Here is a 20087-nt window from a genome sequence, read left to right as displayed (position 1 = left end):
TAACGGGCTTCATTTCCTGCCCTCTCCCGTACATCTGTGGGGGGTCCTAACCTACATTCCATTTCCAAGATGCAGACCTATGACTGTGGCTCTGAAAACAGACGTCTACAGCAGCGGCATGTGGCACTGTCTTTCGTTTTCTTGCTCTACCTGCCAGACTCGGCTTCGTCTTACCCAAAAGACAGGTTCCTGAAAATTGATCTGTGAATGGAATTTGGACTGAGATCAATTATATTTGAAAGGTTATCTGAAGGGATCATAGAAAGAAGTGTTCCTGGATAGTGAACACATTGTGCTCTTTTTCAGTGCTTCTCAATCTTTTTAGACCTCAACCCACAGTAAGAAATGCAGTTTACATCAGCCCCATATACACACGCACGTGTACAACTCACCCAACATTTCACAGAACAATACTGACCTTACTACATGGGATACATTCTGAATTTTTTTCCTAACCTCTTCTGTAAAAATGCAGGTTGCAACCCACTAAAATTGATTTCATGACACATTAATAGGTCTGTAACAGCCCATGGTCTGAAATCACGATACCAATGTAAATATTTTATCAATCTGGATGTTTCTTATTTGCATATTCCGCCTATACCTTAACTGCCTGCATGGTACATTCTATAATATATAGTGGAGAAAATCTAGTCCCTGTGCTATGAGAAGCAGTGACTCTTCCAGACTCTGAGGGGGAAAAGAAGGTAGGAAAATTCACCTCAGCTTTGTGCTTATAATGCCAGCAGAGAGATTAATAATTTTTTTGTTTTCTCTGACCAAGAAATTAACTTTCATTCTGTGGCAGATTTTTTGAAGGAGAGAAACAAATTTTCTTTTCCAGCGCTTTCTTCCTGTACAAATTCAAAGATATTTTGGTTTTTTTATTGTTTTGGTTTTTTTTTAACCGGACTTTATTGGGAAACAGTGTGTACTTCCAGGACTTTTTCCCAAGTCAAGTTGTTGTCCTTTCAATCTTAGTTCAGCTTCAAGTTGATGTCCTTCCAGTCTTAGTTGTGGAGGGTGCAGCTCAGCTCCAGGTCCAGTTGCCGTTACTAGTTGCCATTACTAGTTGCCATTATTAGTTACAGGGGGAGCAGCCCACCATCCCTTGTGGGAGTTGAATAGACAACCATGTGGTTGAGAGGATGTTCTCCAAACAACTCAGCCATCTGGGAGATCAGTGTCAGCTCAGCTCAAGGTGCCGTGTTCTTCAATCTTAGTTGCAGGGGGCGCTGACCACCATCCCTTGTGGGACTGGAGGAGTTGAACTGGCAACATTGTGTTTGAGAGCCCACTGGCCCATGGGGGAATCGAACCGGCAGACTTCACAGTTAGGAGCATGGAGCTCTAACCGCCTGAGCCACCGGGCCGGCCAGTCTTTTGGTTTTTTAATCGCCTCTTTGGATGTCCTCCTTTCTCTCGCTGGCTCTTCAAAAAGAGTTATTCAAGTCCACAAAACAATTAAATTACTCAAGACCCACATCTGTATCCTTACATTGTGTCCTCTGCACTATCCCCACACCCCCACCTCAAGCCAAACAAGGAACACCAGAAAAATCTGAGGACTGAAAAGGGCTTTTACATACAGATTGGATATTAGTGTGCATTTCAATTTGCATGACGAGATAGACTTGTCCTGCTCCATGGCTTTAGAGAAAACCAAAGAATAAACTTGGGGGAAGGGAAGACGGGTGTCACACGGCAAGAGCAATCTGCCTCACATCCCATTTCATCATCAAATGGGATTAGGTTTCATGTGTTTTTATGAGACCCTTGGTGAAGAGACCCAACTCATATCCCCTGAATAACACTTGAAAGACCTGGGGACATTTACCTGGAGGGGATATGCTTGCTGCTCCAAATATCTGATGGCCTGTCCTATGGAATAGGAATCTGCTGGCACCTGGCATTTAGCATGAGGAACCCCGAAGAGATAGATTTCAAAGCCAGGTAAGTTAGAGCTGAGCGTGCACAATGAATTTTGTAGGACGTAGTGAGTTCCTCCTGACCAAAGACACTGAAGTACGGTGGACAGCTCAGCATAGATGCTGAGGTGGGAATAAAGTTTCGGGTGAGTGATTGTGTTGGTCAGTGTTCCCCAAACCTGGTCATCAGAATAACCTGGAGACTCTGTGTGTGTGTGTGTGTGTGTGTGTGTGTGTGCACACGCGCGCATGTTTCAACATATATTTAGCAGATCTGAAATGGGCTTCAGGAATATATATATATTTTTTTATCTCCCCAAATGATTCTGATATAATTGGTTAGTTTGAGAAACACTATCATTAGAAACGTTATTTTTCAACCTATGTTAAAATATGCCATATTCCAGCCAGTTTTTATTTTGAAGGTTCCCAAAATCTGAATTTCCTGGTCAAGCAAAATGAGGTGCAAACCAGAAAAAAAGGCCACGTCACTCTTCTCTAAACTGACTTCTTGTCAGTCACATCTTGTCTGTCCCTGTTGCCGGCTGCCTGACTGTTCAGTCTTCAGTACTTGAGAGCTCTGCTCCCATGTGGAATGGAGACAGGATGACAGCACGGCATGTCCTCCAACTGATGAATGCCAGTTAAAACACTCCTGTGGGCACCTCTTCTGCCATCTTCCTGCTGTCTGGACACTCGATGGAGCACCTGGTCTCTATGACAAGGGTCTCCATCAATGCTGTCATCTGACAGTGTAGACTGTGTACTGGGCCCAGCAGAGAATGGCGGTAGAACCTCTTCCTTCTGAAGACCCCGTAAAGTGTCAAACCCCTAAGGCAGGTGTGGGCTTGTGGGGTTAGCTCCTTATACCAGACCAGTAATTAGTGTCCTTTTCCTACAAGGACGTTAGTTCTACAAAAGCACTGACCCCCTCTGCCTTGTCCTGTCCAGGACCCCAAGAGCCCAGTACAGTGCCGGCGCCTTGTAGAGATGCTGAATTCCTTCTTTCTTTCTTAGCTCCATTCGAGGTGGCAAGAACCATGCAATTCTCCAACTCAGCCAGGGCAGCACATGAGAACTTTGACTATTCGTTCAATATCATCCTCATCGGGGACTCCAACGTGGGGAAGACATGTGTGGCGCAGCATTTCATATCCGGGGTCTACACAGAGACACAGCGGAGCACAATTGGGGTGGACTTCACCATACGCTCCCTTGAGTTCGACGGCAAGAAAGTGAAGGTCAGAGGGGCACGGGATCGGTTCTCCATCTTGTAGCCAGGGTTCCTAACATGAAATCCATACCTGAGGAATAACAGGTTTAAATATAAAACACGAAATCATAAAAGTACCAGGAAAAAAACGAAGGAGTATTTATTTTTATCATTGTGGAATGAGGAAATTGACCTTTTAAGTCAGGAACCCAGAAGCCATAAAGAAAAGAATTGCTCAATCTAACTATCTCAGATAGATAACTATATATAAAGGTCAAATTTCTACATAGTCGAAAATATCAGGGGTGCCCAGTTAGCTCAGAGTGTGGTATTAATAACACCAAGGTAGCCAGTTCGATCCCTGCATGGGCCTCTGGGAGCTGAACCCTCTAAAACAAAATATATATATATATGCCAAGTCAAAAGATGAATGATAAATTGGAAGATTTGCAAATATGGGACTTAAAAAAGGGCTAATTTCTTTAATGTGAAAAGCGCCTTGATAAATATCTAAGGAAAAGATCAACAACCAATACAAAAAGTAGGTGATTCACAGAGTGAACAAAACTGCTATTTCACAAATTTTATAAGAACCAGCTCATAAATTTATGGAGTGATGTAAAGGTGCTTATCCTCACTCATAATTAAAGAAATAGAAAAGTGAGATACTATCTGTTACCCATTTGATTAGAAAAGATCAAAAAGTGATGCTGAATATGTGTAATAAATGGATCTTGTTTGGGATCCTGATTAAGTAGAAACAAAAGTAAAAGGACATTTTGGAGGAAATCAGGAACATTTTTATATAGACTGGGTATTAAATGACACAAAAGGATTACTAAAAAGTTTATTAAGAGTGATAATGGCATTGTGGTTATGAAAGAAAAACTCCATTTTAATAGGGACATATATTAATATAAGTTGGGAAGAAATAACATGACGTCTAGGATACCTCAAAGAGATCAACAGAAAGGACTAGATGAAACAAGAGCAGCAAAATCTTGATAATTATTAAATCTGGAAGATGGGTATATGAGTGTTCATTGTTCTGGTCTCTCTAGTTTTGTGCATTTTTGCAAACTTTAAAAAATAAATGGTGGAAATAATGTGAGAGTCTGAAGAAACAGACACCCTGAGACACTTTTGGAGGGTGTATACATCAGCGCCATTGCTTGTAATGGTAATTTGGAAGGTATTACTACGAGGACACTCCTAAACATGAACAGCTGAGTCGTCCTTTGAAACCAAAACAGTTCCTCCAATGCCATCACCTTTGCCAGTGTTACTATCAGTGAGCAGGCTCAAAAGATTAAACCCCGAAATCTGGACGAAGAGATGACTGAGGTGAAAAGGCAAAACCACACCAGACCCCAGGACAGTGGATGCCCCCTCTCTCAAGTGTTCCTGAGGTGCTGGTCCCCAAACCAAAATGCCCGTCAAATTCGCCCTGGGGAGAAACTGGAAAATCAGATTGCAGGCCCAGCCCAGACCTACGGAATCTGGATATCTAGAAGTGAGTGAAGGAGACCCAGGCAGCTGTATTTTTCAGACAACGTAAGTGAGCAAGTTCCCATCAGACATGGGAACTCCTGAGGCCATCCCCTGTCCCCCCCTTCTCCAGATGCAGGTATGGGACACGGCCGGCCTGGAGCGCTTTCGGAGCATCACCCAAATCTGCTACCGCAAAGTCGACGGGGCCATCATCGCTTACGACATCACCCAAAAGTCCACATTCAAGTCCGTTCCTTCCTGGATTGATGAGATTAAAAAACACGGAGCGGAGAACTTGGTCATCATGCTGATCGGTATGTCGTTTGCAAAGGGTTTAAACCTGCATTTCTGGCCGCCTCTGCTGATGGTGAGCTTCTCATGTGTTTCTGAAACGATGAAAAGTACAAGTGGGGGACAGGACCTCAGTAAGCATCTGGCCAGAAATTCCCATCAGGTTCGCTTGACAATTGGGGGGTGTGGGTGTGAACTGAAGAACACAGACTCCAAGGCCCCTCCCTAGAGTTTCTCATTCTGGGGACCTGAGATGGGTCCCAGACCTCTATGCGTGGGACACGCAGCTGATTCACTGCACACTCTGTGTAGACCACACAGGAAGTACTGTGTAGGTTGAAGTTCACAGTCAAATGGCTCCAAGTCCCCAAGGGAACCCCTTAGATAACTGTGACTGACAACACCCTTGAATGACGTCTTACACCTGTTAACATCCTAAGTGAATCTTAAGGACCAACACCAAAACTAACAGCAACTGCAAGTACACAACGTGCGCTCACAGCTTGAGATGTGAGAGGTCCTGTTGTACATTCAGGAAAGCGTTAACGTTTCTGTCACTTCTCCATAGTGTTAGTTTTGTGAGCAGGGCTGCCTTTTCCTCCCTCTGAGTACCCACTGCTTACCAAGTGGCCACTTCATTTCGGCAGCTGGCTTAGGCCCTTGCTACTCAAAGTGTGGTCTGAGGACCGGCGGCATCAGCACCGCTTTTGAGTTTGTTAAACATGTGTGATGTCAGGCCCATCCTGGAAATACCCAATCAGTCTTCATTTTAACAGGATCCTAGAGAGAATCATACGCAAATATGCAGACTGAGAATGAGCTAAAAAAAACCGTGTCTAATGGATTATTTATCCATTGAGAAGCACATTCTAGCTCTGTGTCCAGTTACACTCTGAGCCTTAATTTTCTCACCTATACTTACTGGGCGGGATGTAAGAATTTAATGAGATAATGTATACTAATTGCTTAGCAATGCCCGACACATTGCAAGTGCTTAATAAGGCATAAGATTTCTTTTCTAGAAGGTTTGTTATTTTCAAGGAACTAACTCATTCATGCTTCTCAAATAATGGGGGGTCATGGTAAGGGAGCGCGTCCCTGGGACCTAGGAAAAGCCAGCAATCGAGCCCCAGCCAGAGCAGAAACCACAGTGCAGCCTGGCCACCCACCGACGAGCAGGAATTGGGGATCCCCCTCTCTGGGTTGGACTCTGTGACCCAGCCCCCTTGTCCTCTGTTGTGCATCTATTTCCTCTGTCTCAGAATGATTCTCACATGCAGGATAATGTGGGCCTGCCGCATTCTCTCACCCCTGTACCCCCCTCACTGCATCTCTCAAAGCATCACCCCACTGCCTGCCCTTCCACAACGCCCCCATTCTCTCAGTATCCACTAGCTCACATTTCTCAGAACGCAAATCCCATTCCCCGCTCCTTCTCTCCATGACAAAGCCGACCTGAGGACAGCAGGCCTGGGGTAAGGTGCCCACCCTGGACTGGACCAAGCAGCAGAGCCCGATGGAGGAGGCAGGCACAGGATGCAAAGCCTGGCCAGGATGGGCTGTGGCAGTCACTGCACACCTAGCCCACTTCCCGTTACTATCAGGGCTCCAGAAAGGACTTGGTATTTGAGAACCATTTTCTTTCCCCTAAGTCGTTGCTGTTTTGATTGGTAGTCGAGCCCCCATCTTACACACAGACTTGAAGACGTGCTGTTTGGGACTCACTCTGTTTCTCCTAAGTTAAAAAGCCAAGTCATTCCAGAGCCTGGACTGGGCTCCCCCTTCCTGCTGCATCACATCAAAAGCCCAGATTCCACAGCCCACTGCCAAAGCAGATGCCCCTCCAATTTAATCACCTCATTTTCTCAGAGTGGCTGTGTCTTGCCCCACCTGGCAGGACCAGAAAAGAGCGATTAGTGAAGCCAAGAGGCAGCTTCCCATGTGGAGAGAAACTTCTCTTCTTGGGGGAGGAATGAGATGCCTCCTCTCTCCTTTCACTTCTTACCCAAAGGTCCCCTCTGGGACCAGAAACTTTGTTGATGTGACTTCTGATATAAAGGACACTTCTTCTAATGGCAGAGTTCAGAGTTATAATAATAAACACTGACCCCACAGAGAGCCGTATTTCTTCCCCAGCAACCATTTCTGCGAAGCGCTGAGATTTCCAACACCCTTCATAACAGCTGCTCCTGACAAGCAGGGCCCAACATGCAGGTGCGAGGAAGAGGCTGGTGACAGGTGACATTTACTAAATACTCAGGAGGATCCAGGCACTGTTCTGAGTGCTCTCCTGGGCCACGTCATTTAACCCTCTCAACAATCCTAAGAATCAGAGCCGATTATCCTCACTCCCCAGATGAGGAAACCGAGGCATCTGGAGGTTAAGTGTCAAGTAACTTGGCCTCATGACCCGATGACAGGTGAGGCAGGATTGGAACCAGGCCGTCGGGTGCCCAGAGTCCCGGTGGGTTCAGTTCCCTTCCAACTATTTCCAATAGCTGGTTAAGCCGGATTGTCACTCAGGGTCCCTGAAGCTCTAATTTAGGCAATGTCTGCGTCTACTCTAGTGCCTGGACTTCAGGGTCAGACATATTAGGGTTCAAATCTCTCTCTGTCTGAACTTGGGGTTGTAACTGACTCTCTTACATTTCTACATCCTTGTCTATAAAACTGGTACGGACTTCAAAGTGATTGTTGACTTGAAAGATTAAGTAAGGTGACATATAAAGCACTTAGCACAGTACTAAGTACTCCATGAAGGGAAGCTGCCATTTCCTGCAGAGCAAATATGAGAGACTGCAGTGCTCTGCCCAGGGCTTTGAGTCCCACTGGGTGAGGAGCTGAGCCGACAGGGAGGGACATCCGGGACCGCAGGGGAGGAAGAAAACCCCACTAAAGGTAGCTCCCATAGATGGGAAGAGAAGGTGTAAATAACATGTATCACCTCACTGAGGGAATGAAGCAGATCTGATCACACTTGCGATATTCCCAGGAACGTGGGCTGGATCTCCTTTCCTGTAAATTCCCGAGACTTCCAAAAAAAACTGCAGCAGTTCTTCCTCAGGGCCCGGAGCCGGCCTGCAAAGCAGTCCTGCCTCCAGGGTCCCCTCCCCTTGGACATGTCTTTGGAAGCCAAGCCGTTTCTCACTCACAGCCTCCCTCGCTGGCTCTGCCCCAGCCAGCACCATCCTTAACTATTAATTACTCTGCTGCAGAAACAGATGGGGCAGAGAGGGTAATAAATGCGACTGCAGGATTTCCAGGAATCTCACAGCTTTCTGGGTATTTACACCCTAGTCTGTCTTTTGTTATGACCATCTCTGCCCCCACTTCTTCATTTGCTCTAAAAATGCTCCCACAGGTGATCTGCCTGTGTCCCCAGTATCCCCATTTATGACGCGTCTAATCCCAAGGGCTGACACATGGGGCTTCCTGTTTTCTGTCACTGGCCTCCTGGCCTTAATCTTGAAAAGTCAAATGTGTTGTTCCCTCAGGACAGTGTCCTCGCCCCTCACTGTATTTTCCATTCAGCCCTCATTCCTTCACACAGTGTCTCTCTCTCCATGATTCCTTCAGCCCCTCACGGCCGCCACGTCACCATCACACAAATGTCAGACACGACTGCATTGCCCTGTACTGTTCCTCCTTCCCTGGCCACTGGCAGGAAGGCCCTGTTTAAAATCCTCTTTGGTCCCCCATTGCGCTCAAGATAATTCACAAATTCCTGAACAAGATTAGCAGGTGCCTGCTCTCCTCCTGGAGGAGGTTGTCTCATCTCCTTCTCATCCCCTCTGCTTCGTACCTAACTTCTTACATCCGCTGCGTCAGACTGAGAGTTTAGGAGGCAGCTTCCTTCTGTAGGTTACACTGGAAGTCTTCTCATAACTCGCTTCAGCATCTGGTCTTTGCCCCTCAGGATCTCAGGCAAACCTTTCACTGAACTCTTGTGATTTTTACAGGTCCACGATCTCTTGGTGAAAAAAACCCTTAAGGCCCAAGATTTCAGAGTTCAGAATTCCTCGGATCTTAGAGGGTACATTCGGGGTTACACAAACCCCTCGCCATGGTCTGGGCCAACACCCCATGGTCAAGCGTATGATCCTTTATGCACTGAAATGTATGAAGTCACACAAAGCAGGTTGAGTAAAAACTCCTAATGGTCAGTTAGGGCAGATTTTACTATCAGATGAATTACCAAAACAACGCAGGGGTTCCAGAGGTTTTGGGATCGGGGAAATGCGGGTAAGGGAAGGCTCCCCTGTGCCCTACCAACCGGACCACTCACCTGACCCTTAGGATGTTATTTCGTGGCCTGTGTGGGATCGGTCAATTCTTGTGCAGCTCTTTCCGTGTCTGTGCGTCTCTCGCCTCCCTACAAGATGAAGAACCCCCTTCCTTTGGGGCAGGACGCATCTCTGGGTGCCCACACAGAACACTTAGCAAAGAAGGGCTCACACTGCAGGAGCTCGCACGTGGTTTCCTTCCCTCCACCAGGTGGCCAGGCTCATCCTGAGGGGTGCATTCACCGGCCGCCGAGAGGCAGGACAGTGGACAGTCAATGCTGTTGTGGCGTCAGGGCAGGAGGGGACAATAGGTCAGAAAGGTCAGTCAATGTGACCCAGCCCAGAAGCCTCTGATCAGAGTGAGGGAGGCGAAGGGGGTCCAGACTCCTGGCTCAGCGGGAACATCCCTGCCCCCACCAAGGGGCTCTCATACCTTTCTTCTAGAAGCAGAACTATGCCCAGGCTTAGACCTCACAAGCTATAAAAATGCACATAGTTTGTTGAACGTACAATCCTGAATTAGGTCCTGTGGCGGCTGTAACAATTTTCCATAAACTGAGTGCTTTAGACAGAAATTTCTTCTCAGTTCTGGAGGCCAGAAACCTGCAATCGGTATCACTGGGTTGAATCAAGGTGTCAGCAGGGCCAGACTCTAGAGGCTCCAGGGGGGACATCGGCTCCTTGCCTCCTCCAGCTCTTAGGTGACTGACTGTCAGCATGTGCTTTATGTCACTTCCTCTGTGTGGCAGTCAGGTGTCCCTCTTATACGGCTGCACGTGGTCACATTTAGGGGCCACCCAGCTAATCCCGAATTATCTCCAACCCAAGATCCTTAACTTCATCACATCTGCAAACCTTTCTCCAAACAAGGTAAAATTGACAGTTTTCAGGGATTACAACCTGGTGTCTTTGGGGCCATTTTTCAGCCCATCACAGTACCAGCCGGGGTAATGTCCCCTGAAACGTTTCTTGGATTTCACTTATTTGGGGAGAATTATTATCTAAATCCAGTTTTGTCATGAGCTGGTTGGTGACTCTGATACTGAGATAGTATTTTGTCAATTTTTTTATTGGGATATATTAACATGTGCAAAGGAAAGGACACAAACACTGATTCATCACAAAGGGAACGCTTGTGTAAACACCACCTGGGTCAGGAAAGGATATTCCAGCACCTTCCCAGCAAGCCCCCTTCCTGTCCCTCTCAATTATCTCCTCTCCTCTCCCCCAAAGGTAAACACATTATGACCTTATGGTAAATACTCCATTTTCTCTATCATTTTACCACCTAACCCCACACCCCAAATGCTGCACTTCTGTTACGCTGTTGTTTCTGAACTTTATATCGATGGAATCATACAAATGTCTTTTTGGTCTAAGCTTCTTTCCCTCAACATTACGTTTATGAGTTGCATCCACGTTGTTGCATGCAGCTGTAATCCATCCTTTTTATAATTTGTATAATATTCCTTTGTAAGAATACACTTCTCAACAAATATCCATTCTCAACAGATGGACATTTGAGTTTTTTGAGCAATTAGGAAAATTACTGCTCTGAACATGCTGGGATGTTTGCTGATGCACGTGGGCACGTATTTCTGTTGGGTACATATGTTGGAGCAAAAGTGCATAGTCTCATAATGGTCTTACTCTAGTAGATAATCTCGAACGACTTGCATATACATTTGTCCAAACTCCTTGAACAAAAAGTCTGCATTTAATTATCTGTAAATTGAAGCTTAAAAAAAACACCAAAAAATTCCTTCATTATTCATTCCACAGCCCCAACCCAGGAATCCAGATCACAGTCTCCTCAGCTACACCCGGCCCCATCTCAGTGCCCAACACTTTGTAATTGTGGGAAAGAGATAAAAGAGGAACAAGGTCTGAAGGAAAAAGAGAAAAGACTGAGAGTCCGTCTGGCACAGTCTTTACCTTGTCAGACTGAGAATGACAATCCCTCCCAAGAATAGAAGTTCTACCTGCCCAGCCAATAATAAAATGCTCACCTCCGGCCCATTCCTTGCAGCTTTTAAAGATCTTACCGAAGAGGGAATTAAGAGAGTGGTTCTGTTTCCATTCATCTGTGCTTTCATTTTCAGGATGTTTGCCCTCAAATACTATATGCGAATCAATGCATATTTGCATGTTGCTGAACTAACATGTTTTTAAAGTTCATCTTTTAAAAACCAGGGTAAGTTACTCAGTGAAATATTTGGTTACCTCTTGCTCGCAGGGAACAAATCTGACCTGTCGGAAAAACGGGACGTTCTGTTTGAGGAAGCCTGCACGCTGGCCGAGAAGTACGACATCCATAGGGTTTTGGAGACATCTGCCAAAGAGTCTAGGAACATCGCTGATGTCTTCATGCTCATGGCGAAGGAGCTGATCGCCCGGAAAAGTCTTCCCCTGTCCGAAGAGAATGCCCAGAACAACCTCTCGCTGGATTCCAGTCCAGAAGTTAAGGACCAGGGTCCGAGAGAAAAGACCCGCTGCACTTGCTGAATATGAGCACGAAGCAGTTGCACCCACCACAGGCCACCTCAGAAACCAACGGTAGCCGGATACCTAGTGTCCGCTGAGTAGCATTTGAGACCCAAGCGTAGACTGACCGCTAGTCTTCCATCATTCTTGCCTGGGAAGGGCAGCACGTCTGCCTCCATTCACTCCAGAGACCGTGACCCAGGACAGGTTGTGGCCTCTGGAGTGAATGCGTCTTGATTTTGCCCTGGACTTAAGGCACGTAGGTACGAATAGGAGGTTTGCTCTTTATCATCTTTTCAAACTTTTCTGGCTCCCCAACCCTTCAACTGTTTCTACTGAATTTTGTTTCTCACTTGAAGAAGAGGGTAGTGAGAAACAAAAAGGAGTACCAAGAGAGGGGAGAGGATGTTTGGAACATTCAGGAACATTTTAAAATGGCTCGGGCCTGGGAGGATGGGGGAAAGCCTGCAGAGCTAAACCAGAATGTTGTTGACATGTGCTCCTGACATTCACACCTCAGGGTTTTAGTTTGGGGAGCAAAGCCATTGGACATAAAGACCATTAACACCATCTTGCCAAAGTGTCAGGAGCCATGTGATGGAGCAAGCATTGGACTTCACTTTATCCTACGTGGGTCAATTGACCACCCTCCTAGGATGTGGGAGGTGTCTACAATTTCTTTCTAAAACACCAAATTAGGCGGTGGATCAGAAGTCATTTCTGAATTGAAATTAAATTGGCTTATAGATGACCAGCAAACCAACAGTAACACTGCTGTGTGGCCCTGAACGTGCCACTGACCCTCCAGAACCTGTGGGTAACACCGTGTTTTCTTCAAAGTTCCCGGATGGTTGTTACTGAGGTGTCCCTTGCTGGCATAATAAGAACCACAAGGGCTGGTCTGGTCACAACACTGGCTCCAAACAGGGAAATGTCTGTGGGGGCATTTCCTCAGCCCAGGTGAGTGTCCCCAGGTATTTGTAGCCTTTAGCATCACCATGCACAGGCCTCTGAGACTCACAGGCGGAGTGTGGCTGTTGAGCACTTGAAATGTGGCTAATTCGAATTTGAGATGAGCTCTAAGTGTAAAATACACACCACATGCTAAATGCTTAGTACCAAAAAAAGTATCTCCCTGATAATTTTTATATTGACTGTATGTTGAAATGCTATTTTAGATATCCTAGGTTAAATAAAATATATTCACATTTCACCTGGTTCTTGCTTTTACTTTGTAAATGTGCCTACTCTAAAATTTGAAATGACTGATGTCAGACACCACTTATTGGACAATACAACAGATTGATGGTTCTCACAGTGTCGTTCACCAACCATACATTTGCAAGGGTCGAGGGGATGCTTGTTACAGATTCTTGAAACCCAACACTAACTGACTGAATCAGAATCTTTTCCCAAATCCACACTTGCCAGGTGATTCTTCCTCACACTGAAACTTAAGAACCATGAAGACACATAGTTAGGTGAGGACAGGAGCAAGATCACAGAGAATTAAGGACACGTTAATTCATTTCAACATGCATTCACTGTTAAAATGAACAAGCGACCATTCAGAAAATATGAGAGAAATTGAGTTATATGAGTGAGAAAAGAAATGCATTTAAGCAGATGAGCCTTTTTCACACGCATTTTATTGTTCGAAAAGGTTACGGGGAGCAGGAACTCACAAGCCTGGTCCGGAAGTCTGTATCCAGCGTGGTTTTCATGGGAGGCAACAAGCAGACAGTTGTTACACAGGGAAAGGAAAATGGAGTAAATCAGGGGAGAGAGTGAGCAGAGAAGACAGGTGAGATTCATGGCTCACACCAGTTTCCCTCATTTCTCTGCACAACCAATACTCTGCAAACCTCATCAGCCTCTAGGATTATGCCCTCTGGGGATTATCTGGAATTAAACATTCCTACCAACAGGTTAGACATGTGAGAACAAGGTCACCTGAAAACCGGTAAGCCATGATTGACCAGCCTGGGCTTCTGGTGGGATTACAGGGCCAAAGCAGAAACCCTCAAGTACACTGGAAAGAGATGCGAAGGGCCTCCCAGTGCAGCGGCCTCAGTGGACCAGCGCCCCCAAAGGTCGGCATGAGAAAGAGGCACAGGAGTCTCTGAGGCTGTGCACCATGGTCCCGGGCGCTGTGAAGTGTGACAGGCAGGCGGCTTTACAGCTCTCGTATTAACTGCGTATTAACTGAATTCTGGCATTTTCCTTTCAGCCCCCAAATGATATGGTTGGTAATAAGTGGCTTATGTGAAATTAAGTTCCAAAATGGACACTTTGGAAGAATAAAAAGGTTTTAAATGTCTGCTACTGTCAAGTATGTTTCCATGTGTGAGAAAACCTTTCAGTTAGTAATTCTTTGTTCATAGATTATTCCTGACCTCTTCCCCACTCTATTTCTGGAAAGATCTATCAGTAGTAATAGGACTATTACTACAATAGCATTAATAACAGCAAACACATACAGCAATTACTGTATGCCCAGCACTGGACCACACACTATTTATACGAACTCAATGCGTCTGGCAGCCATCTTTACAGTAGCTACTATTTACGATTCCTGTTTCTAAAGTAAGGAAATGCCACCCCCAGAGAGTCAGGCCACACAGCCAGTGTGTGGCTGAGTCAGGACGCAGACCCAAACGTCCTGGTCCCAGAGCCCTCTTAGCAGTTACGCTACGGTCCCTCTCAGATAATCACCAGCATCAGATCTGGCTCCACCACAGGAACCTCTCCTCATCACACACACACACACACACACACACACACACACACACAGAGACTCATTCCAAGGCCTACTCGCATACGTACATGTCAACATCATAAAAAGCCCAAGGGGAGAGGACGAGTGGGGAGGGGAGGGGTAGAGACAGGATAGCTGGTGGGGTGCACGAGGCCAGTGCTACCTGACTGCAGGGGAATATGGGGGAGCTGTGCCTGAAACACGCCAGGCCCAGCCTGAGTCCACGTCCTTCTGATCAGGGATGACGTGGAAACTAGGGTTCACTCACCCAAGGCAAACCAGGCTGTTCTGTCAGCCTGGAGCTGAGCCATTCTAGCACCGGGGAGAGTTAGATGGAGAGGACGGGGAAGAGCTCCGCAAAGCAGCTCATCGTGTGCCCTGAGGGTGGTTTGCAAACCTCCGGGTGACAGACGAGAGGTTCTGGGGGTTCGTATCAAGAAAGGCACTAATAGCACTTGCTTCCATTCTTCATTTTCAGAAATATCAAGCTGTTCAAGAGCCTTTGATCACTTATTGCGTGAACAAGTACACATGCTCACGAGATTCACGTGGCTGGTCTACCATTCAGCAGAAGATGGCTCCCTGCTAAGGTGGTTTAGACATCATAGATATTTTGTTTTATTCTTGGCCATACATTGTTTAATTTATTCCCCCAAATAACTCCTAAACACTGGAAACACCTGGAATGCTGAAGTGAAAGTCCAGAGCACAGAATAGGGGATAATTCCACAGAATCATCCAGAGATCGCTCTTCGCCTGAAACATAAATTCTATTTACTGGAATATAAATTATCCAAACAAAATGTGTTAACATTTTTAAAAGTTGTTTGCAAATAGCAGTCTGAAACCTTCTCATCTAATTTAGAAACAAAGTTCCAATTGCAAAAATAAAATTTATGGAGGGCGGCCAGGTATCTCAGTTGGTTAGAGCTTGGTGCTCATAACACCAAGGTCGCCGGTTCAATACCCACATGGACCCTGTGAGCTGCGCCCTCCACAACTAGATTGAAACAACTACTTGACTTGGAGGTGATGGGTCCTGGAAAAACACACTTATAATAAATAAAAGTTTGAAAATAAATCAATCAATAAATAAAATTTATGACAGTTTAAAAACAACAAACCAGTTACTTAAGCACAGAATACAGGCGTTCGCCCTATCAGACCACGTGTTTGGGTTGCACATGACTCTCTACATTTTAGTGTCTATTTATTTCCAACTGAAACATGGGTTATTTTAACATTCAGCAATGTCCTAACATAAATGAAAATAACATGCACAGCATGGTTAAGTCCTGCCTTGCCCGGGCCCTTTACAATATGAACCTGGCAAGTCCTTCCCCCATTGGGGGCTTTAGTCTTCTCCACTGAAAAAAGAGGACGCGTCTGCATCCTGGCTGCACTTAGGATGGGCCACAGCGCTTCCCAAACATGCAATTCCCAGGCCCCAGCCCCGGAGCTGTGCTTCAGCAGGTCTGCACTAGGATCCAGTATTTTGTGCAATCACTTCAGAGCACAGAGTGATTCTCACCAGCCAATTCACAGCCTGACACCTGGGCATCACAGACAGAACTGATCTGTTATTCCTACCAGCTCTCCATGCTCAGCACCTAAAACCATAGGGGCCACTGACCACAGAGATTTAAAGCAGACGTGGAAAAGCCAAAGAAGCCCCACTGCTTTCAGCAGGTTTCTGCTAATCAAACGCAGGCTGTTCACCTTGCTGTTTCCTCATCTGGCCCAGTCTTCACCTGCCCCTACTTCTTACCACGCTCCCTGAAAATCCACACACGCAGTTAATAAACTTTGCTGTATCACAGCGGACCCCTGCCTGCCCCCCACATAAGCCCGCTTCCTCAGGGGGTCTCTCAAGGAGACGCACTCTCTCGTCTCACATCCACTTCTCCTTACAAAGCCCCAGCTTCTTTGAAACTCACTCCTGGTTGTCACCTACTGACCTCAGCCCTCGCCCCTCATGCAGACAGCTCCGGCCCCACCTTCCCCCCCACCATTGCCTGTCTCACCTCAACTGCCACGCAGGTCCTCTACCACTTCCCTGTCCTCTTCACCACCAGGCTCTCCCTCTATCTCACAACAGAAACCCACTCCATGCTCCACACCTACTCCTGTTATGACCAGTAACTGAATCACCTCCCCAAAATGAATTCAAACATCTTTTCCTTCCAGAAAACTGCTGATTTCCACACTCCAACAGTCATTTGTGCCTCAGCGAGGCTCCCCCTTCGGTCACATCACCCTTTTTTCCGTTACCCATTATCCTCCTCTCGTCCTCATTTCCTTCTGCACCAACTTAGAATCTAAACTGTCTCCTTTATGGGACTTTTTTTCTTCGTGCCTCTGTCCTCCTTCCCTGCGCCCAAGCAGCTGATTTTTGCCAGAGAGTAAAATCACACACAGGCCGCTCTCACTCTTTAGATTCAAAACCACAAACCACAAAGGTCACGCAACGCTGTCCGGCAAGCCTGCACTTCCCTCATCATTCTGCTTGCTCAACCCCTGAGACAAGACGATTTCACACGTCTCTCTTTAAACTTCCCACCTCGCTCTCCTCCCTCCTTCATGTAGAACCCCAGCTTTCCGCTAGGACTCCCCGATCTCCACCTTAACTCACACACTCCAGGTTCCCAACAGGACATCCCAGGCTGCACACGTTCCAGGAGCAGCCCCGTCACACTCACACGTGCACAGATGAGCATATGACACACACTGTTCTGCACCAGTTTTCCCTGCACTGATCAGAGGTTGGGGGACCGTCCACATCTTCACCTACAGCTGCCACACTGCAGTCTCCTTCCCACTGCACATCTGGTGGTTCCCCTTCCTGTGCCAGTAGATCGGGTGAGGAGGTGGGACGTTTCCTTCCTACTCATGGCACCCTGCCTCACCCTCACCTGCCCCGCGCCCTCACTCACCACAATCACCCCACTCCTAACCCTTCCCGGACCCACAGAGCCCTTTGCGTTTGCCATTCCGCTTCCTGAAATGCTTCTCCTGGTTCTTTGCAAATGGCTTGCTCTTTGTTTTTCTTGGCTGGTCCTCTAATGTCATCTTCTAGGGGGACCTGCCTGGATCACCCTATTTGAAATGGTCTCCCTCACTTACGACCCCTCTCATTTCTCTGTTTCCTCCCTTCACAGCATTTCTCCCAAGCTGGTTTAAGTGCTTACAAGTTTATCGTTCGTCTGTAAACTCTGTAAAAGCTGTGGCTTTACTTGTGTTAAGTCCGCAGCTACCGTGTGTCCCCGAAAATAAGACCTAACCGGAAAATAAGCCCTCGCTGATTTTTCAGCATGACATTCCCTGAACATAAGCCCTACTGCATTTTTTGGAGCAAAAATTAATACAAGACCCGGTCTGATTTTTGGGGAACACGGTGTACCCCGAGCACCTACCAGAGCATTGAGAATGATCAATCAAGATGTTTGGAATGATGAATTCTCTGACCGACGGTCAACACCGGCTGCTTGCAAAGGGCCAAGCACTGTGCCAGGCGTCTGCCAGGTATGACTGCATTTAGTTCTCACGTCTTACAAACGAGAAAACAGATTTTAGAAAGGAATATCTTTCTCTTAAGAGACGAAGTGAACACTCATACCCAGACCTGACCCTAGCCCCTAGGTTACACTGCAGAAGAGGAAAAGATTAAAATACAAAATCTCCCAAGTTGGGTAAAACACAGTAATCAGAAATATCTCACCTTAAACTTAGAGATATACTTATAAATCCAGGATGGAAAAACAACGCACTTTGTTAGCAATAGTGGTTCTCTTACACACTACACCCAAATGAGGTCATTAAATGGGCAATTACTTCACTCCCCAGACCTCAGTGTTTATGTTTGCAAAGTATGAAGATTATGTGTCCTCAGTGTATAGAGAGGCAGGTGAAAAAGTATTAAATGGATAGCTGAGTTCACCTATTATTATAATTTAGCATCCCAATGCTCTCGGCACTTAAACACGTGTCTTTTTTATCCCACATTCTCATTTGAGGCTGTTCACCTGTACCACGTAAATCCTTTTATTTGAAACTCGTATCTTTCTGCAATTTCTCTTGTCTTAAATTGTTTCATTACCACAGATGCAAAATCCCCAGCACTTACCTGTAAAATACTCTCACCTTGTTCCAGGGTTCTCAAAACCACACTCTTCCTACATATTTTGAACATATTACAAAGACAACTAGTTTTCAAGATAAAATCTTTCCCTCTCCTTGAAAAGGACTTAAACTCCAGTAAAGTCATTGCTGTGACGTTCCCTTATCCCTGGCAAACAGGGACAAAACACAACGTTCAATAACACAGTTGCTCCTGACACCTGGAAAGCAACAAGACTTTGCACTGACTTTAATTTTATAAAAGTACTGTTTCTGGGCCATTTTCTGAAGGAAATCAAAGACACATAGGAGAATGATGTGACCTAAAGCCACACGTGGCCCACACAAAGGCGCTGAAAGTTCAAGCTGGGATCCAAGACCTTCCACTTAACTCCAATGAACCTCAATCTCCTCATGTAAAGACCGAATAAGATAACTCTACATACAGAGTCTTAGTACAGAGCATGGCACACAGTAAACGTCCAACAAACGGGAAAGAAATCATTCAAGCACCAAGACAATGAAGAAACAAGACGGCAATTAAGAACGACATTTATTCCGCCCGGGAACATATGCTTCTCCGTATTAAGGTTTCAGTAAAAGTTAGCGTGACATCACCTACAATCTTACATTTCGGGAACCGCCAAAAGCCCCCTGGACACATTCCCATTACCCTCTGTCAACAGCGAGAATAACCAGACCTCATTCTGCAAACTCTGCGGGAACGAGGGAAGTAACTGACCGCACTCCTTGCCTGAGGCCGCGGGACTCACCGAAACCCAAGCCCGTTACCCCCCCACACCCTCTCCTTTAGGTCCAGAAGCTCCCCCGCCACCTGACAGCAGCCGCTCACCGGGTCTAACTGCGAACCCGCACGAGCCCCGCCCCCGCCCACTCGCCTCTGGACCCCCCCGCCCCCGCCCTCCTCCCGCTCGGTCCTCGCCGCCCCCAGAGGCCCTGCAGCACCTGGGGCCCAGGCCCGACCTGGGTGGAAGGAGCCTGAGACCCGCCGGCCCTGCCGTCGCCCCCGCCCACCGCCATCTCCGCCTCGCCCTCCGGTCTCCTGGGGCCCCGAGGACCGGGTCTCCCGCGCGGCGCCCCATTCCCGCCCCACGCGGGGTTTCTGCCCTTCTCGGCTCGGACCCCACGGCCGCGGTTTGCACACCCGACACCCGCAATAATCGCCGCGCTCTCTCTGCCCGTTCCGGTCACTCCGCGGGGCACCCTCGCCCGCCGGCCGCCTCCGTCGCCTGCTGGAAGCCTCCAGCGCCACCTCAACCCCGACGCCGCGCCCAGGGTTTCCGGGCGCCCACGTGACCCGCGCCTGCCCCGCAGCATGCTGGGAGTTGTAGTCCTACCGCGAGGGCAGGCGGGCGAGGTGGACCCGGGCTGCTTCCAGAGGTGGGGGAGGTCTCTGGGGCCCGCGCTGCTGGGCGGCTGGGGCGGATATTGGCCGGGATTGTTAGGAAAAAGGCAGTGAGGGAGAGATAAGATATAATAGGAGGAGAAATGATGTACAGGTC

At 47.1% G+C, this 20087-nt stretch overlaps 1 protein-coding gene and 2 long non-coding RNA genes across 6 annotated transcripts in view; 1 reads left to right on the top strand and 2 right to left on the bottom strand.

Annotated features, from left to right (window-relative positions):
• The window catches only part of LOC141567575 (ras-related protein Rab-19-like), a 40708-nt gene extending 27805 nt beyond the window's left edge, over positions 1-12903 (top strand). For 2 of the 3 annotated variants that reach the window (XM_074315290.1, XM_074315288.1), the window contains exons 2-4: positions 2946-3169; positions 4763-4946; positions 11443-12903. In XM_074315290.1, the coding sequence (XP_074171391.1) occupies positions 2969-3169; positions 4763-4946; positions 11443-11711 (654 nt within the window). In that variant the 5' untranslated portion in view covers positions 2946-2968 and the 3' untranslated portion in view covers positions 11712-12903. Of the gene's footprint in view, positions 1-1892; positions 1954-2945; positions 3170-4762; positions 4947-11442 lie in introns of all 3 variants that reach the window. The other variant, XM_074315289.1, reaches the window with a different exon arrangement.
• Positions 1-20087, bottom strand: part of LOC109439906 (uncharacterized) — a 29438-nt gene continuing 9351 nt past the window's right edge. Inside the window, exon 3 of the long non-coding RNA XR_012490342.1 lies at positions 1-1531. This is a non-coding gene — a long non-coding RNA (uncharacterized LOC109439906). The remainder of the gene's footprint in view (positions 1532-20087) is intronic.
• LOC141567577 (uncharacterized) lies at positions 3975-19863 on the bottom strand. 2 transcript variants are annotated; one of them, XR_012490340.1, is made up of 4 exons: positions 19730-19863; positions 17862-17995; positions 5547-5703; positions 3975-5018 (listed from the first exon to the last, which is right to left on the bottom strand). It is a non-coding gene; the product is annotated as an uncharacterized LOC141567577 (long non-coding RNA). The 2 variants fall into 2 exon arrangements; XR_012490339.1 differs by lacking the exon at positions 17862-17995.

Source organism: Rhinolophus sinicus, linkage group LG11 (genome assembly GCF_036562045.2).
Source record: "Rhinolophus sinicus isolate RSC01 linkage group LG11, ASM3656204v1, whole genome shotgun sequence".
Taxonomy (NCBI): domain Eukaryota; kingdom Metazoa; phylum Chordata; class Mammalia; order Chiroptera; family Rhinolophidae; genus Rhinolophus; species Rhinolophus sinicus.
This window is presented reverse-complemented; position numbering and strand designations above follow the sequence as displayed.